At 43.4% G+C, this 16420-nt stretch overlaps 1 protein-coding gene across 4 annotated transcripts in view; it reads left to right on the top strand.

Annotated features, from left to right (window-relative positions):
* sh3kbp1 (SH3-domain kinase binding protein 1) overlaps positions 1-16063 on the top strand; it is a 30743-nt gene extending 14680 nt beyond the window's left edge. Inside the window, exons 4-19 of one of the 4 annotated variants that reach the window (XM_076761341.1) lie at positions 188-294; positions 1148-1292; positions 1474-1553; positions 3568-3657; positions 8963-9032; positions 9673-9767; positions 9929-10024; positions 10148-10199; positions 10307-10378; positions 11448-11583; positions 11693-11763; positions 11891-11997; positions 12609-12743; positions 13121-13332; positions 13440-13503; positions 13693-16063. In XM_076761341.1, coding sequence (XP_076617456.1) covers positions 188-294; positions 1148-1292; positions 1474-1553; positions 3568-3657; positions 8963-9032; positions 9673-9767; positions 9929-10024; positions 10148-10199; positions 10307-10378; positions 11448-11583; positions 11693-11763; positions 11891-11997; positions 12609-12743; positions 13121-13332; positions 13440-13503; positions 13693-13731 — 1571 coding nt within the window. In that variant the 3' untranslated portion in view covers positions 13732-16063. The remainder of the gene's footprint in view (positions 1-187; positions 295-1147; positions 1293-1473; positions 1554-3567; positions 3658-8962; positions 9033-9672; positions 9768-9928; positions 10025-10147; positions 10200-10306; positions 10379-11447; positions 11584-11692; positions 11764-11890; positions 11998-12608; positions 12744-13120; positions 13333-13439; positions 13504-13692) is intronic. The other 3 variants (XM_076761342.1, XM_076761343.1, XM_076761344.1) reach the window with 3 other exon arrangements.
* Positions 16064-16420: the final 357 nt, after the last annotated feature.

The raw sequence follows: 16420 nt of genomic DNA, 5'->3' as shown, positions 1-16420 counted from the left end.
GTCCTCCAGTTGAAAGGTCAAAGGTCAGTGTTGTCAGTCTTAAGCCGTGAGGGCTTTTAATATGTCAGCGAACATTTGCTCCCTCAGTGCTAGTCATGTCGCATGTATGCATAAAATATGTTCATATGTGCTGTTGACCTGTGTGTGTTTGTGTGTTTGTGTGTTTGTGTGTGTGCGTGCACTACAGGAGAACAAATCCGTAAGCGGAGGTGTAAAGCGGCATTCAGCTACGTGCCTCAGCATGAAGATGAGCTAGAGTTGAAAATAGGAGACATCATTGAGATCATAGCAGAGGTAAGACCGATCACATCGTACTGGACTCATCATGAAGCTTCTCATTATGAACCTAGAAGGCCTGCTGGCAGAAATCTGCCTCCAAAACACACAAAAAGATGTCTTTTACGCATATTTATCACTTGTTTTATAATGAGATGTATAGATGAAAGAACCAGAGCAGTCACTGTGACACAGTGTCCACCAGAGAGCACTGACAACTTAATATATAAATCTTTAATAACCAAATTTTAGGACATGGAGCTGAAATAATGAATCAGTTAGCTCATTGGTTGATTGAAAGGAAATTAATCTGTAGATATTTGGTCGACTGATTCATCATTGAAGTCAGTTGTTTGAGCAAAAGTGACAAAATGTTCACTGTTGCAGCTTCTCAAGTGTGAATATTTGTTGGTTTTCTTCATCTTTAGTCATAGTGAACTGATCATCTTTGGGTTTTGGACGGTTGGTAGAGCTGAACAAGCAGTTTCACTCATGTACAATCCGTACAGCGTACGACGCCCTGTGTCCCCAGACCCTCAACTCAGATAAAGACCTGAGAGCAGACCGCCTGAGAGCTCCGACTGGTTCATCAGCAGCAGATCAGAATTTTGTTGCTAAATAATTCAATGCAAAACTAAGAGAAACAGTTTAAAGTCAATTCTTTGACTCACAGGAAGTCTGTCCAGCTGACTTCCTGTTCATCTGGTGACACTGCAGAGTCAGTGCAGGTGTCTTAGCGTGTTTTTGTGCGTGTGTGTATATGAGTTCATACATGTTTGTGTGCACATGTAGGTATCCGTGTAAATCTTTGTCTGCTTTCTCTGTGTGTCGCTGTGTGTTTTGTGTGTCTGTACTGTGTGTGTGTGTTCAGGTAGAGGAGGGCTGGTGGGAGGGATTTCTAAATGGGAAGACTGGAATGTTTCCTTCCAATTTCACCAAAGAGATCCTGACCGAGTCGGACACGCCCTCCGTAGACACGCCCACCTCACAGGAGGAGCTGCGCAGCAGCCGCACCAGTGAGTCTCAGCCAATCAGATGACGGGAAGACACCTGCAAATATAAAAAACACAGGATACTGGCTCTGCTTTTAATGTATGTATGTGTGTTTTCATGGGGTGCTGCAGCAAACTAATATGTACTGTCTATTTTGTGTGTGTGTGTGTGTTTGTGTGTGTGTGTGTGTGTGTGTGAGAGAAGGTAAGGACAGCCCAGGCAGTGAAAGTGATGGAGGGGACAGTCGATCGGAAACGGGATCAGGAGAAATCCAGCCGAAGAAGGTAATCAATGATGTGCGGTAGAGATGTGAAGTGATGCTGCAGTGTGTGTGTAGCCCTTTAACCTTGAGCCCTCTGAGACGGTCCTCCTCTACGTTCCTCTGCGGCACAAAAACAACACATTCTTCACACTAATGATGATGAATATAAACTTTTTTGGGGCAGCGACTTTAGTACGAGAAATACATTCACCGGTGCTTCACATTGAAAAAGACAAACAGTGTTTCCTTTTCATACCACTTTCTGATTCTAGTCCGGATTTGCTGATGCTTCTTTTTAATTATTTGATTTATATTAAATAAATCTGAAGTTTGGACTGTCGGTCGGACTAAACAAGCATGGTGAACGTGTCGCTTTGGGCTCTGGGTGTGAGCCTCACACAAGATCAGATTCAGGTGGAAATCCAGCAGAGTTCCTTTATAGCACAAAACAGGAAGCTGACATTCTTGTTCCAGGACGAAACCGAAAAACAAAAGCACTCGTTGGTGTGAGGAAGGCTGCCAGTCATCCTCACCAAGGTCGCATATGCTTTCAGCCGTAATTACAATTCATTTTCATGCTGCAAGCACCTTTACAACTGGGTGATTTCATCTTGAAGGAATGCTCCAATGAAACACATTTACCTCTTGCAGGCTTGAACGGTCGAGGGCAGCAGATGGAGTCAGCTTTGATTCATAGCACCTACAACAGCGTCTTAATTTCACATTGAAAATAGAAACAGTGAAACATCCATAGAAACTCAGCCCACTCCCACAGCTGTGCAGCATAATGCAGGTTTCTCTGTCTGTATACTCAGTATTTGAGCATTTTTTTATACCAAAGTATGACGATTTCTGCATTTTTAGCATTTGTAACCTAAACCTTTGTATTTTGTTACATTGACAGCTAACCATAGCAACAAGTCAAAGCTGTGTTGTGCCTTACATTAAGCGTTAAACAGTCCTGAGTAAGCAGCAGTGTGTTGGTATGGAGTGGGTTGAGCTGGAGATGCCACAGTGTGACAGTCTGGTTCCAAACCTTTGTGCTGCTGCCCACATCTAACATTTGTTCAGTGATTCAGGGCTGGTGTTGCGTTCGCTGGCAGCTGTTTCAGTTTGACGATCGGAGAAACAGTCGACCAATCAGAGCTTAGAAGGTGGGGCAAATGAAGTGAGCTGTTAGCTTCCTGCATAGCTACAGTAGTTAGCGACCTAGCTAACATTCATGAAGTAGTAATAGAAAAATGGTGGATGGAACTGATGCGTCTGTACAAGTCACAGACGTAAAAATCAACATATTTCAGTTGCCATTAAACCAGTGTAGGAGAAGAATCCTCAGAAAATCCTCAAACGGTGAAAACATGTTTCACAAAGATTTGATGCTTCCGTCTCTCCAATGGAAGCTCCAGCAGAGGGGACGAGTTATTCACCAAGTCTGTTTCCGCTCCACTTCGTCGCCTTTTCCTTTTATTGATACAACAATTTGTCTCCTTCAGTGGACAATATTTTGAGGTTTTCTTCGACTTATGGCATTTCTACATTTCCAACAGCCAGTTCACGTAGCTGGATGCGGAACCACCGACTGTCAGGGTGAAGCAAAACAGCAGGATTATCAGGCTAAGAACAGGGCTAACCAGTATGTGTTTGTGGACGGTGCAGCTAGCGGTGTATGTTTTACGTTTGCTCAAAGTCGCAAATGTCAACTGCTAACAGGATTAGAGACAAATGGAAGCTGTTAATCAGCCATGTTTTGGGAACAACATGAGCGTCTGGAACGTACTGAGCCTACAGATAGACAGTGGAGGAGTGGGCTATGCTGCAGTAGCGGCGACTCTGGTCCCATTTAAATCCACTGAAACTGTTCCCGTTGACTACAGTTGCTGCCACCCACGAAGCAAGCTACAAACTTTCAGAGCCACCTCTTTAAGCTAACGGCGGGTCAGTGCTTGAAACTCAAACCATGAGAAGTGTTTCTTCAAATACTGCGTTAAACCTCAGAGCTCATTGTGTGTCGTTTCACCCCTTTCATCCACCTGCAGGTCCGAGGGTTTGGCTTCGGTGACATCTTCAAAGACCAGCCCATCAAGCTCAGACCACGCTCGATGGATGTGGACTCAGAGGGGGACAAGGTGAGACACACACACACACACACACACACACACACACACACACACACACACACACACACACACTGTGGACACACTTACTTCATCCATTGTTTGATACTGTGATCATTGTATTGTGAGTAATGTGGGAAGGAAGTCTGCAGCCTTGGCTCCTCCCCTTCCTCCGTTTCAGTTTTATAGCACAGGAAGTGGTTTTAATGTTGACACACACACACACACACACACACACACACACACGCACACACACGCACACACACACGTTAGGTTTTCATCACTTGTGGGGACATTACATCGACTTACTTTCATTTCCTGGAGACTTCCCCTAACCCCAGTCTTCATCTTGAAAGTTAATGAATTATATAACTGGGACCTGCATTTTGTCCCCACAAGTACGGCGAGTCTGCACAATGTGACTGTGTAAGCAGATATATGTCCCCACAACGTGAGTAAAACACGGCCAGACACACATTGCCGTGTTTCCATCACTTTCGGGGACCTCACACAGACTGACTTTCATTTCGTGGAGATTTACTCTAACCATAAGCACTACTTGCCTAAGCCTAACCTTAACCCCAGCCTTCACCATAAAATTTAACTATTCACCTTACGGGGACGTGTGGTTTGTCCCCACGAGGAAGACGAGTCTCAGTGTATAAACTGATTTATGTCCCCACAGTGCGAGAAATGCACGTCCACACACACACACACACACACACACACACACACACACACCCCGCAGGGATTTGACAAGCAAAGCAGAAGCGAGAGCTCCACAGGGCAGAGAGAGAGAGGGAGAGACGAGGGGAGGTCATACAGCTTTTCACTGACGTTTCCATATTCACACACTGTGTCTCCTGCTGCTGCAGCTCTGTCTGTCTGTCTAACTGGAACCAGAGCAGAGGACGGTAGGGTCGACTTCTCTCCATTTCTCTTCCTCTCTTCTCATCAAACACCTTTGTTGTCTTCGCCCGTTTGAATTGTCTTGGTTTCAGCCTTCGTCTGGCGTCTTTCTTCTTCTCTTGTCCTCAGCTTTCCTTTCTCCTTAATGTGCTCTGTTTCATGTGAAATTAAACAGCATTACACGTGTTGTGCTTTAGCCTCAGTGCTGTTTAGTTACTCAGAAGTTTTTGTGTTGTCAGTGGAGTTAAAATTTCAGATAAGACATGCAGGAAAACTTTTTTTTTTTTAAATTTTCTTACTTAAATTACAAAAGAAAAGTCTCTATTCTGGAGAGCTGAGTGTCTGCTGACAGTCTCACCCAGCCAACATCACATTTTTTGAGGTAAACGCTAAATACTTTATGATATTTTTCTGTCATGAAAATACTTGAGTTTATGGATGTGGAATTAATCTTCTCCAAAAGTTTTATGTGTTTCTGTAAGTAAGACATTTCAAATCCATATCTCTGAACAGCCCTGCAAATAAAACCAAAAGTATCTGCATGGCCAGAAACCACTTGAAGGAAGAAAATGTGGCTCTTGTAGTTGCGGTGAACTGATCCTTTAATGATCTCTAACTAAAGTGTTTCCCCCCCAAAAGCATATTTTAAACTCTTCCTCTTAGACATACTACATTTATTTTGCGATCTAAATGGAAAACCCTACTTTCTGCTTGATGTATCAGTAAAGCTAAAGTCTAACCTCACCAACGGCACAAAACCTGAAACTCTCACCTCCTGAGCAGCCAAACGGCTCTGAGGCTGAACCACGAGGCTTGTAATGCTGCCTAATGTCACGAGAAACAGTGCACAAAAAACAGAAAGTAAGAGCTGGTGAAAGCAAGAGACACAGAATAAAAATATGATCAATCAAGTGGATGAAAAAAGTAAAATCCTGCTCTTAAAACAGCTTTTAGAAACCTTCAGTGGTCATCGTCCGTGCTGTAGCTCCTGCAGACATATGTGAGTGTCTGAAGGATGTTTGTCAGCCTGTCCTGCTGAGTGGGAGGCTGTTATGTTGCTTTATGGTGAGACGAGGCTCTCTGCTCTCTAATGAGGCTCTGGAGGAGGTGACAGCAGAGAGTCTCCATCCGGGACTGAGTCATGTGCAACCACGTCAGCTTTATAATTGAACTGCACTGAACACGGGTGCAGCTACAGCAGCGTGGCGTGCCTTCCTGCACAGATGCACACAGTGATTCAATGCTAGTTCAATTATATTTTGGGTGTGGGTTTTTTTGCCGGTTTGACGTTATAATGTGGATTATTTTTGTGCCGGTATTCAACATCTGACTTTTATGTCAGAAGAACGGGAAGTGGTTTTTTTTGTTTGTTTGTTTGCGGTGAGTCAAAGTCACTCAGCGTTGAGATCAGCTGCGTCTTCAATGTAAAGCAAAAAGTCTACAGCAGGGGTGGTGAACCTTTCTTATATAAATGCCTTTGGAGGGTAGAGGGGGCTCACTTGGGGTGCCAGGAGTCATATCAGGGTGGTCTTGGCCCCCGATGACTGGAACTGCTTCTCCTCCAGCTTTGATCAGAGCTGCTCACAGTAGCAGGTCGTTGCTTTGCAGCTCAGTTATTTCCTGGTGCAGGTTGTCGGACATCATCAGCTGGTTCCACATTCAAGATATGTTCAGATCCTTTTGTTTGCTTCTCATGTCCTGAAACCTCCTGCCAAGTGCCCGAAGGAGTTTTGACACTCGGCAGCATATTCAGATGTCAGAGCAGCTTTTGTCCTTGTGGAGTAGGAAGATGCACAGTGTCTCCTCTCCCCAGCTGCCGCGGCTTTAATTCCCCTTAGTATGGTTTCACTTTTTACTGCAGAGAGCTGAGAAGCTGCTGGAGCTTGAGGTTCAGCTCTGAGAGGTCTTTGATAATGTCCACCACGCAGGCCAAATCAGACACGTGCTGTCACTGAGGTCCACGTCAGGTTTTCCTCCATGAATTATTCCAGACAAACTGACAATGTAGAACAATTTGACTGTCTGGTTCTAGCAGCTCCACAGCAGCAGTTCCAGCTTCCCATGATGCATTGTATCAGCTGGTATGTGTGTGTTGTGTTCAGGGACCCCTTGGAAAAGGGGTAGTCTCCTATTTTATGTAATTTTCTACTTTTACCAGCTGCAATATCAAAGTATAGTATATGTGTATTTTAATGTATTACTAATTAGAATGCATTATTCTGAAATGAGGCATTTTGCACAATGAGTATTTTTCCTTTTTGTACTTTGTGTTGATGCTAATAGTCTTGTACTTTTACAGAAGTAAATTTAACCTCTGACATTTAAGAGTATTTCTGCACTGTGCTGCTGTTACTTTTACTGAAGTGAAAGATCTGAGTAATTCCTCCTCCACCGACAGTGTGTCACTGTTGTGTTTACAGGATGTTTGTGTAACTCTTACCCACGTTGGAGTAACTAAACTGACACCAAGCAGGAATTAGTCTTATCTGAATTTCCTGCCTCTGGTCACACTTCGCTCTGCGGGCTGAGATTTGGTTTACAACGATGCAGCTCATGTCAACAGCAGCATGTGCAGTAAATGCAGCTTCAGGGTCATGTGAGGCCGTTTGAGTCGCTGAGAAACTCTTATTGATCTGTGCTTATTGCCTAAAAACGGCGCAGAAACTTGTGATACTTGGACATTAAAACCTGCCTGTGATGTTGTAATGATGTCTCAATGCTTGTGGCACCACATGGGTCTCATTATAGAGGGAAGGAGAGAAGGGGAAGTGTGTAGCGAGAGGAGTGAAGCTGACGGGGGAGGTGGTGTGTGCGGGGGATTTTCTCGGGCCGAACAGAACAGAGCTGTGTGTGTGTTCGGGACAGACCAGGTCTTGTGAGTGTACGTGTGTGTGTGTGTGTGTGTGTGTGTGTGTGTGTGTGTGTGTGTGTGTATTTTCCTGTGGAAGAGACACCCTGGTTCCACAAACACCGTCGAGGGATCCACTCCAGCCGGAAAACAACGGCTCCTTTAACAGCCTTCACAGCACACACGCTCATACTCAGCACACACACTCATACACACTCATACTCAGCACACACACTCATACACACTCATACTCAGCACACACACTCATACACACTCATACACACTTCATCATCGAGTCAGCTCTGTGGTTTTCGTGCTAAATCCGATCTCATCTTCTCTAATTATCTGCTTAGATTGGAGCTGTGGGACGTTGCTGTTCGCTGGAGAAAAGTGATTAGTTCAATCTAATTGTTGTTTATTTTTGTCTTTCTGTGCACGATTTTTATTTGTCACCCGTCCATTTGTGGAATTAGTCCATTTTTACATGATTCTGTTTTGGTAGAACTTGTTTCATTTTGTGATTTTAAGTCATACCAGCAGCGTTACTCCAGATGATGGTCCACCACTTTGGTTGAGAGTGAAAACTTTTTGAAGAAATCTCTTGTAATAGTTGTGATGAAGTTTGGCTCAGACATGCATGAAATCCACAGGATTAATCTCTTGACTTTGGTGACCCCCCCTTATCTTTTCGTCTAGTGTCACACTCAGGCCAAACGATTGATTTGTGCATGAACAAATACCTGCAGCTGCACTTTGTGTTCAGTGCCAATTAGCAAATGTTAGCATGCTAACACGCTAAATTAAAATGGTGAACATGGTAAACATTATACGCAGCAAACATCACCTTCTTGCCAATGTCATTGTGAGCATGTAAGCATTCTAACATTAGCATTTAGCTCGTTGGCTAATTTCCCTTTTTCTTTTTAGTGTGGCAGAGAGCCACTCTGAGTGGCTAACATGGCCAACATGACTATTAGTCTTCTTAAGCTCTTAATTTGCAGTTTCATTGTCATGATTTTAACTAGCAACCACTTTGTGGAGCTAATGAGGATCTAAAAAAGGATTAGCAAATGACCAGCTTCTGGTTTATTTATGTTTTGCATTCGTTTTTTTGGAATCAGGGTTGAATTTACTGGTCAAACATACAGTAAGTGACACAGTGTTATGTTGAATTGTTTCTACAATGGAATGCAATGGCTGGAGATTTTGAGCTTATCTATTACGAGAGTATGAAACAGCCATTTCAACAATTTCATGGCATTCAATGATTATTCACGGAGGAATCCATAGAAGAAGCTCAGATGTCTGTTTCTGTAGTGAGTAAACATGCCGCTGTGCTGCCACTATCACACCAGTGACAGCTGAATCAAACCAAGTCACGGTATTCTCCAGGGAGGTTTGTGAAACTCACCACGATAGATGCAGAAAGTCCCAAAACAAATCAGAGCGGTTACACCGAGAACATAGCTCTTGACGAAATGATACCTACTGCAGACATAAGTGCAGTGAGGGATTTTCTATGAATGCATCTGAAACTAAATCTTCTTCTGTCGCTCTCAGGCCATTGAGGGGAAAGCAGCGAGCGTTGCCCCTGAAACTATGAAGACGGAACCTGACAGCAAAGCCAAAGGTGAGACGTTACAGCTTTACTGTGTTTCAGTGTTTCATGTTTCAGTGAAGCAGTCTCAAAGCAGTAGCTCTGTACGTATTAAGATCAATTAACTAAAAATCCTACGTGACTTTCTGCCGTTTATCAAAGCCTTCCACAGTTTTAGATCACTCCTTTCATGCAAAAGGTTTCCTTTCATTCCAGCACTTTTTATTAAAGTCACAGTCTTGTAATGTAGCTGTGAAAAGTGCTTATGTGTTCAGGTGCTTGTGGAAAGCTGTGCTATCAAAGATTTAGAAGTTGGATATGAAAGGAATTGCACTGACAGGCTGTGTTGAAGGAAGAGATCAAGTCCAGATGACAAACAAAAGCAAATGTGAAAGTTGTGAGAAGGATGAAGTGATGTGATGTCTGCAGTTGGGCGGCAGTTAATGAGTGAAAACATGCAAAACGACCAGATGTTCTTTTACGCCTCGATGTGCTTCATCAGTCTTCGAAACCGCACGATCAGGAAATAATTTAGTGATCTTCTCACATTCATTTGTCTGTCTCTCACAGGCAAATTCACTCTGTGGACGTTGTTCCTTCAACTCTTGGTCAAAACGTCCTCTCTCCTGTCCTGTAGCTTCCTGTCTGACCTTGTCTTGAATTTGATTGGCAGGGCGGGAGCAATGTAAAGTCCTCTTTCCTTATGAAGCACAAAATGAAGACGAGCTGTCAATCAAAGAGGGGGACATCGTCAACATTATCACCAAGGTAAGCCGGTGTATGTGTGTATGTGTTTGATTTTCATTTGTTTGCATCATTTGGTTAGTTTGATTTGTTTGTGCAAACACAATTTGCATCCAGACACTGAATACACTTAGCAAGCATTTAAACTGCAGTTCAGACCAAACACGCGTCTGTCTTTTGTCCAGGAGTGTGCCGATGCAGGCTGGTGGATGGGGGAGATCGGAGGAAGACAGGGTGTCTTCCCAGACAACTTTGTCAAGCTGCTAGAAGTGGAGAAAGAGGTGACTTTGGTGCAAGGACACAAAAGTTTCTGTTTACCGCTCTGTTAGAAGCTGGAAGTCTGAAGGACGTGAGACATTCCTGGAGTGTTTTTGTGATGATTCTGTGTCTGTGTGTGTTTCCAGAGACCAAAGAAACCGCCTCCTCCCAGCGCACCTTCAGCTAAACACACCACAGGTACAGTAACGCCTCGCACTTGTGTCTCTTGTGTTTTTATGTTCTGAGAGAGAAAGAGGGAGTCGGACAAAAGCAAAAACCAGAAACCTGTAAACTCTGACCTGTAGAGAGAAAGTCGGAGGTCAAGAAGGTTCCTCCTGAGCGACCTGAACACCTGCCACAGAGAGACCAGGATCGAGGTACAGTGAGACCACCGTGGCCCTGCTCAGCCTGCAGCTCCTGCAGCATCTTACAGCTTTCTGCTTAATATTACTAATCCAGCATTATGTTTGCTGCAAAGAGAGATTGAGTGTCAGTGTGAAACAGGACGGGGACGCTGTTTTTCAGCTTTCTTTGGGTTTCCACCGAGGCTGAAAGAAGAGCAGCAGAAGAATCACATGTGCAGGAACAAAGCTTTGATTGAAGAAACGGTGTCACCATCAGTGTGTGTGCAGCAGGAAGCTGTAGTTTTGATCCTGACAAACACCAACTGGTGCCACTCACAGGCTCTCACTCGCCTCTGCTGCTGTCTTCACTCTATCTGATTAATACAAAACAAATATAACTAACTTGACAAAGATATTTAAACAGCTGAAATGCTACACGCACAATATTTGATCCCAGTAAATCAGGTTTTAGTACGCTGTGGTGGAAGGAGTACACAGATCCTTCACTGGAGTAGAAGTACCAACTTAAATAGATGAATCTGGGAACCTCTGAGATGATTAATCTGAAGAAAAGACGAAGGTAAACATTGTATTTTTCTTCATTTTTTGTGAAATATTGATCATTTATAATCTTGGGATTGATAAAATAATCCCAAGAAGAAAATATCACTTCAGATTTCTGAATGTAATCTCATAAACTACATAATAACAGTACTTACAAATACTGCTGCCTCCTCTTTGGCACACGGTCGTCCTCGTCCTCTTTGCTCTTTGTGACCCTCCAGTTTTCTTCTTTGCTTCTTGCTTTGTTTCCTCCTGTTCTTGCAGCCTCGGGCGACTGCAGACCTTTTACTCTTCTACTGTTCTTATTCTTTAACGACCTTCTTTGGCCTGCGTTAGACCTCTCGGGTTGGATTTAACTCCTCTTCACTGCTGCAGCTCCTTACCTCCACCACTGTACTCCTACCTTCCCTCATGTTACTGTGCATGTCTGTGTGTGAGCACATTCACCTCCACGTGTGTTTTTACGTTGTACAATATGTTTGTTTTTTTGACTTATTTTTGAACATCCATGTGTGTTTGTATGATTTTGCGTGTGTAGGCGAAGAGGTGAAGGTTGGAGACATCCCAAAGCCCTCCCTCCCATCTATCCTTCCCAAGAAACCCCTCCCCCCAAAGTCAAGCTCCTCCTCTTCCTCCCAACCCCCGCGGCGTCCTGAGAGACCGCCCACTCTAGCGTCAGTACACGCTAACACACACACACACACATACACACTCTTACGAAAAAAATCCCATATATCCCTGAGCGTATACAGCCTAATGTTGTTGTATGGTTTACCTGCTCAGGTGTGAAAGCCCCAAGTCTGAGGGTGGGGCTTCAACACCAGATTCTGCTCCTGACAGGTCACATGACACTGGTGAGTTTGAGTGACAGGAGCATCGACCAATGAGATCAAGACATGGTGCCTCAGGGACTGTCAGAGCGCCCTGTCTTCGTCTCTGTCCCTGCGATCATCACGTGTTTTCTGATGTGTGTTTGTGCAGATGTGGACCTGGACGCCGTCGTCTTGTCAACGGAGAAGCTGAGTCATCCAACGGCGTCACGGCCACGAGTCACAGACCGCCGGCCTCGCTCGCAGATCATCACACCAGTGAGTGTCGTGTTTTTTTAGTACCTCAAGTACAGTACTTGAGTAAATACTTAGTTACTTTCTGCCAATGATCACAATACAATGCACATAGTAAACAGAGGAGCTGCCTCCAGTTGCAAAACACCAAAAGTGATCACTCATAAATAATTGCTTTATTGATTAGTCTAACATATTGTTTGATGACTTGAATAATTGTTTAGACTTTAAGTAGAAAATAATTTCTATTTTTCCAAAGTCCATCTTCAAACTGTGTTCTCTGTCACACTATTAATCCCAAACACAAAGATATTCAACTTATAATCATATTAAACAGAGAAAAGCAGCTAATCCTCACTCTGGAGTTGCTGAACACAGCAAATATTTGTGCTTGACAAATGACTTAAATGATTAACTCATTATCAGTGAAGTTGGTTATTAATTGTTTTGTCAGTTGTGGTTGTCAACAGTGGTGAAACAGCAGAAAACAAAACAAATTAGTGGTTAAAGTTTGACAGACATTTCAAAGTCATTCTCCGCCATCAATCATTTTTCTGTTCGAACAGTTCAGTCATTTCTTTGATTCTAATTACAAAAACATGAATGAGATCAACACGTTTCTGTCTGTCTTGCAGTCTTCTCTGTCCATTACTGATCTGGATTCCCCTGCAGTGGAGGACAGGAAGGAGAAGGACAGAGGGAAGGAGGAGCCGGTGACTGCCTCCCGATCTGTAGACGTTTCCCTGAGAAAAGGACTTCCCACCACCTCTGTATGACCACACTCACTGCACCTCCTTGCACTGTTAGCTTCGTCCAGCAGGGGGCACCACACCATACAGTTTCATGTTTCTGATCAGTGCATAAACTGCACATCGTCTTTCTTGTCCCTCATGAACTCTTGAGACAATGCATGCAGTTTCCTCTTGATTTATGTTACCATTTTAGCAACAGTTCAAGGCCCAATTTTTCAGCAAGCAAAACAATTGCAGATGTTGAAGTTTCCATTTTTTACATGTTTTTTTTTTTTACTTTACTTCAGATTCCTAAAACTAAAGCAGAATTACTGAGTTACATCTTAGATCAAAGGGGAAAATACAATCATTCATAAGAGCTTAAAATCTGATCGATGTGTCCTGTTGTCCCTCAGGCACTTGACAGTAAAGCACCACTGCCCGCAAAACCCTCTGTCCTGACCCCGCCAAACGCTGGGCATCGCCCCGCCTCCCCGTCTTCCTCTTCGGGTCTGACCCCCTCCCCAGAGCTCCGGCATTCACCTCTGACCCCCCCAACACTGGAGGAACTCAGGAACCAGCTGAGAGACCTGAGGGCTTCCGTAGAACTGCTGAAGAGCCAGCACAGGTGCGTCATGCGTACATGACATACCTGTAGATGTGTGTATGTGTGTACAGTCATAGGTGAGCAGGCGTATCAGAGCCATGATGCTGATGTGTTTGTGTGTATTTCAGACAGGAGATGAAGCAGTTGTCCAGCGCACTGGATGACGAGAAGAAGATTCGTATTAGTTTACAGGTGAGACTCAAAAGGGAGGAGAGGACGGAGTATTTTAAAAAAACAATCAACAGATTGATTTACAATGAGACTCTTAAAACACAAGGCGCCCTCTATTAATTCAATGCAGAAATGTTTTTAAGAGCAGCAGTTAAACGTCTTTAATCGCTAAAGAAATTAAGCTGCAACATGTCTGTCTTTGTTTGACAGATGGAAGTAGAGCACATAAAGAAGAGCCTGTTGAAATGAAGACGAAATCATCTTTGTCGCCACACTCTGATCACCACATCGGAGGCCAGCGTTTGAGAACAGTCTCACTGTTGGCCGAGACACTTCAGCCAAAATGATGTTTGTGCCAAATGATCATCACGATCAATACAGTACCATGGAATCAGCCACCCCCCCCACCCCCCCGACGCCGCCTTATCCTGTGTTTACTTCTTTGTTCTCATTTTAAAGAGGCTTCTCTGTTAAGTTTACTGCTATTTTGTCGAAGCTTGCCGCGCCACTGGTACTGACTGGCCGCGCGGTGCGTTGATATAATGCGACCTCACTGGTACTTACGTTTCTGAGTGTGACGGGAACTTGGATCTCGACCTTCGTAGCCCGGTTGGTTCAGGCGACCTGTGTGCTGTTCTGTGTCCACTCTGCGGCCTTCGCCTCTTATCAGTGTGTGTGAGTGTAAGTGTGTTTTCCATCCATGTGGGGACCGGTGTTTTAGACCTTCAAAATTGGGACATTTTGGAAAGTGAGGTTGTTTTGGCCGGTCCTGACTTCTTCATTGGGCTAGATTAAGGATAGAATCAAAGCCTATACTTTGAGGCACATCATTAGCATTATGGTACACTGCTGGCAGGTGATTTTAAAGCATCAGCCATTAAAGCTACAGCACGTAGCCTTGTATCACGCCACTAAGCCCCTCCCACCAAACCCTCAAGTTGAAAAGTCAGCAGAAGGAGTCAGTCACCATGCGAAACTCCATGCTGCAAGATTTTCTGCAGGATTTTCTGCCATTTATTCAGACTTTCACTTTCACTTTCTCCACTGTTGGAACAGCACTAAAATGAAGAGTGGAGTTAGGTCTGGCTATGCGGGACGAGCTATGCTATGCTTTCACCATCTGAAGGGACGTGCATGCATCTCTGCATTTGTAGAGCAGCCAATAGGAATTCCCTCTTGCTGTAAAGTCTCGTGGTTGGCCAAAGGCGCCTAGATTTTCTTAAGCCTAAAAATGGAGAAAAGAGGAGGTCCAGAGCTACAATATACTGAAAGGTTTTTTACGTTTTTTAAAAACAGCACTGGTATTTGGACATCTGCATATCCTTAACCCTTTTCTTCTTAGTGTCATAACATTTTAATTTGTAGTCAAACATTCCACCTGTTATGAGGTTAAAATTATAAGCACATCAGGACTCTCCCCATCAGTTTAATTAAATCTAACATGACAAGCAATACTGAAGGTGCTATTTAAAGGAATAGCTGGACAAATATGCTTATTTGCTGTCCTGCCAGGAGTTAGATGAGAATGTCAATACCACTCTCATGTCTCTACACTAAATATGAAGCAAAACCCAGTAGCCAATTAGCTCAGCTTAGCATTAACACTGGAAACAAGGGGAAACAACTGACCTGGCTCTGTCAAACGGTAACATCTGCTAACCAGCACCTCTAAAGCTCACTAATTAACATGTTATATTTAATTTGTTTTGCAAAAAGCTGGTAAAAGTTCAGTTTTTGGTTTTGCAATGATAACAAGACTTGAACAAGAAAAAGTCTGTAAAACCACGAATTGTCACTTTTACACGTTTCTGTGTAGATATAGGTGCTTTACAGGTCCTGGTAGTCCGTTACCTTTTCACAGAGCTAAGCAAGCTATTTCCTCCTGTTTCTAGTGTTTATGCTAAGCTAAGCTAGCTGTCTTTGGGCTCTAGTATTACACTTAACATTAAGACATGAGAGTGGCATCAATCTTCTTAGCAAGAAAACAGAAAAGCACATTTCTGACAAGGTCAAACAATTCCTTTGACAAATTTATCTGCAAATGAAAAGATCAAGAGTATTGACCTCTGGACAAAAAAAGTATTATTTTACCTTTTTTGCTTTTGCACTTTTGCTCCATCGCTTCAGTAACCTCAAGAAATAGCTGTGCTGGTCGCATCACAGCCCACAAAAATCAAAACCGAGGTCTATGTGCATCTGACGTTTCTGGTGCTGTTTTGAGAGCAGATGAAGGATAAAGTTAAGGACAGAGTTTGAGGAATGTAGTCAGTAAAAGGACCTCACAGGTAAAGGAAGACAAAAACGTGCGTGTGCATGTACTGTATGCGTGGTAGCATGTACGGCTGTTTGCCTCCCTTCCTTATATGTGCACAGAATCTATGGCAACCCGTCACTGTGGCCTTCCTGTTTTTGACTCCAAATCTTTCTTTCTTTCTTTCTTTCTTTCTTTCTTTCATATGACAATGAGAAAACTGCTACAACTGAGGCTACAAGTTGTTTTCTTGACTTGGTCCTTTCTCTCCAGGATAGTGATAAATATATATACTTTTATATTTCAGTGTAATAAAGATGCTATTATGTACTGTACGTGTGCATATTTTTTTTAGAAATGATAAACATGTTTGAATTGTCTGTTGGTGAAAATGTGTTATCTCATCCTGCATGAAAGTTCCATCCTGTTGGTCTTTACAGTGTTTTTTCAAGCAACTGGTGCTGCTGCATGGATAAATGTTAGAGAGCAGCATATGTGTGTGTGACAGACAGAAACTGGACACTAGTCTGAGTGAGCAAAAAGAAGAAGAAGAAGTGAAATTAACTGATTCAGATTTAAGGGCAACTGAAACGACTGCAGAACATCTGCAACAGCATTATTGACATATAATTGCAGTAGACAGTTTAGATGTCCGTCATTGTCATTGTCTTTGGATCCTTCACATTT

Source organism: Chaetodon auriga, chromosome 21 (genome assembly GCF_051107435.1).
Source record: "Chaetodon auriga isolate fChaAug3 chromosome 21, fChaAug3.hap1, whole genome shotgun sequence".
NCBI classification, from domain to species: domain Eukaryota; kingdom Metazoa; phylum Chordata; class Actinopteri; order Chaetodontiformes; family Chaetodontidae; genus Chaetodon; species Chaetodon auriga.
The sequence above is the reverse complement of the archived record's forward strand: the minus strand, read 5'-3'. Positions and strand labels throughout refer to the sequence as shown.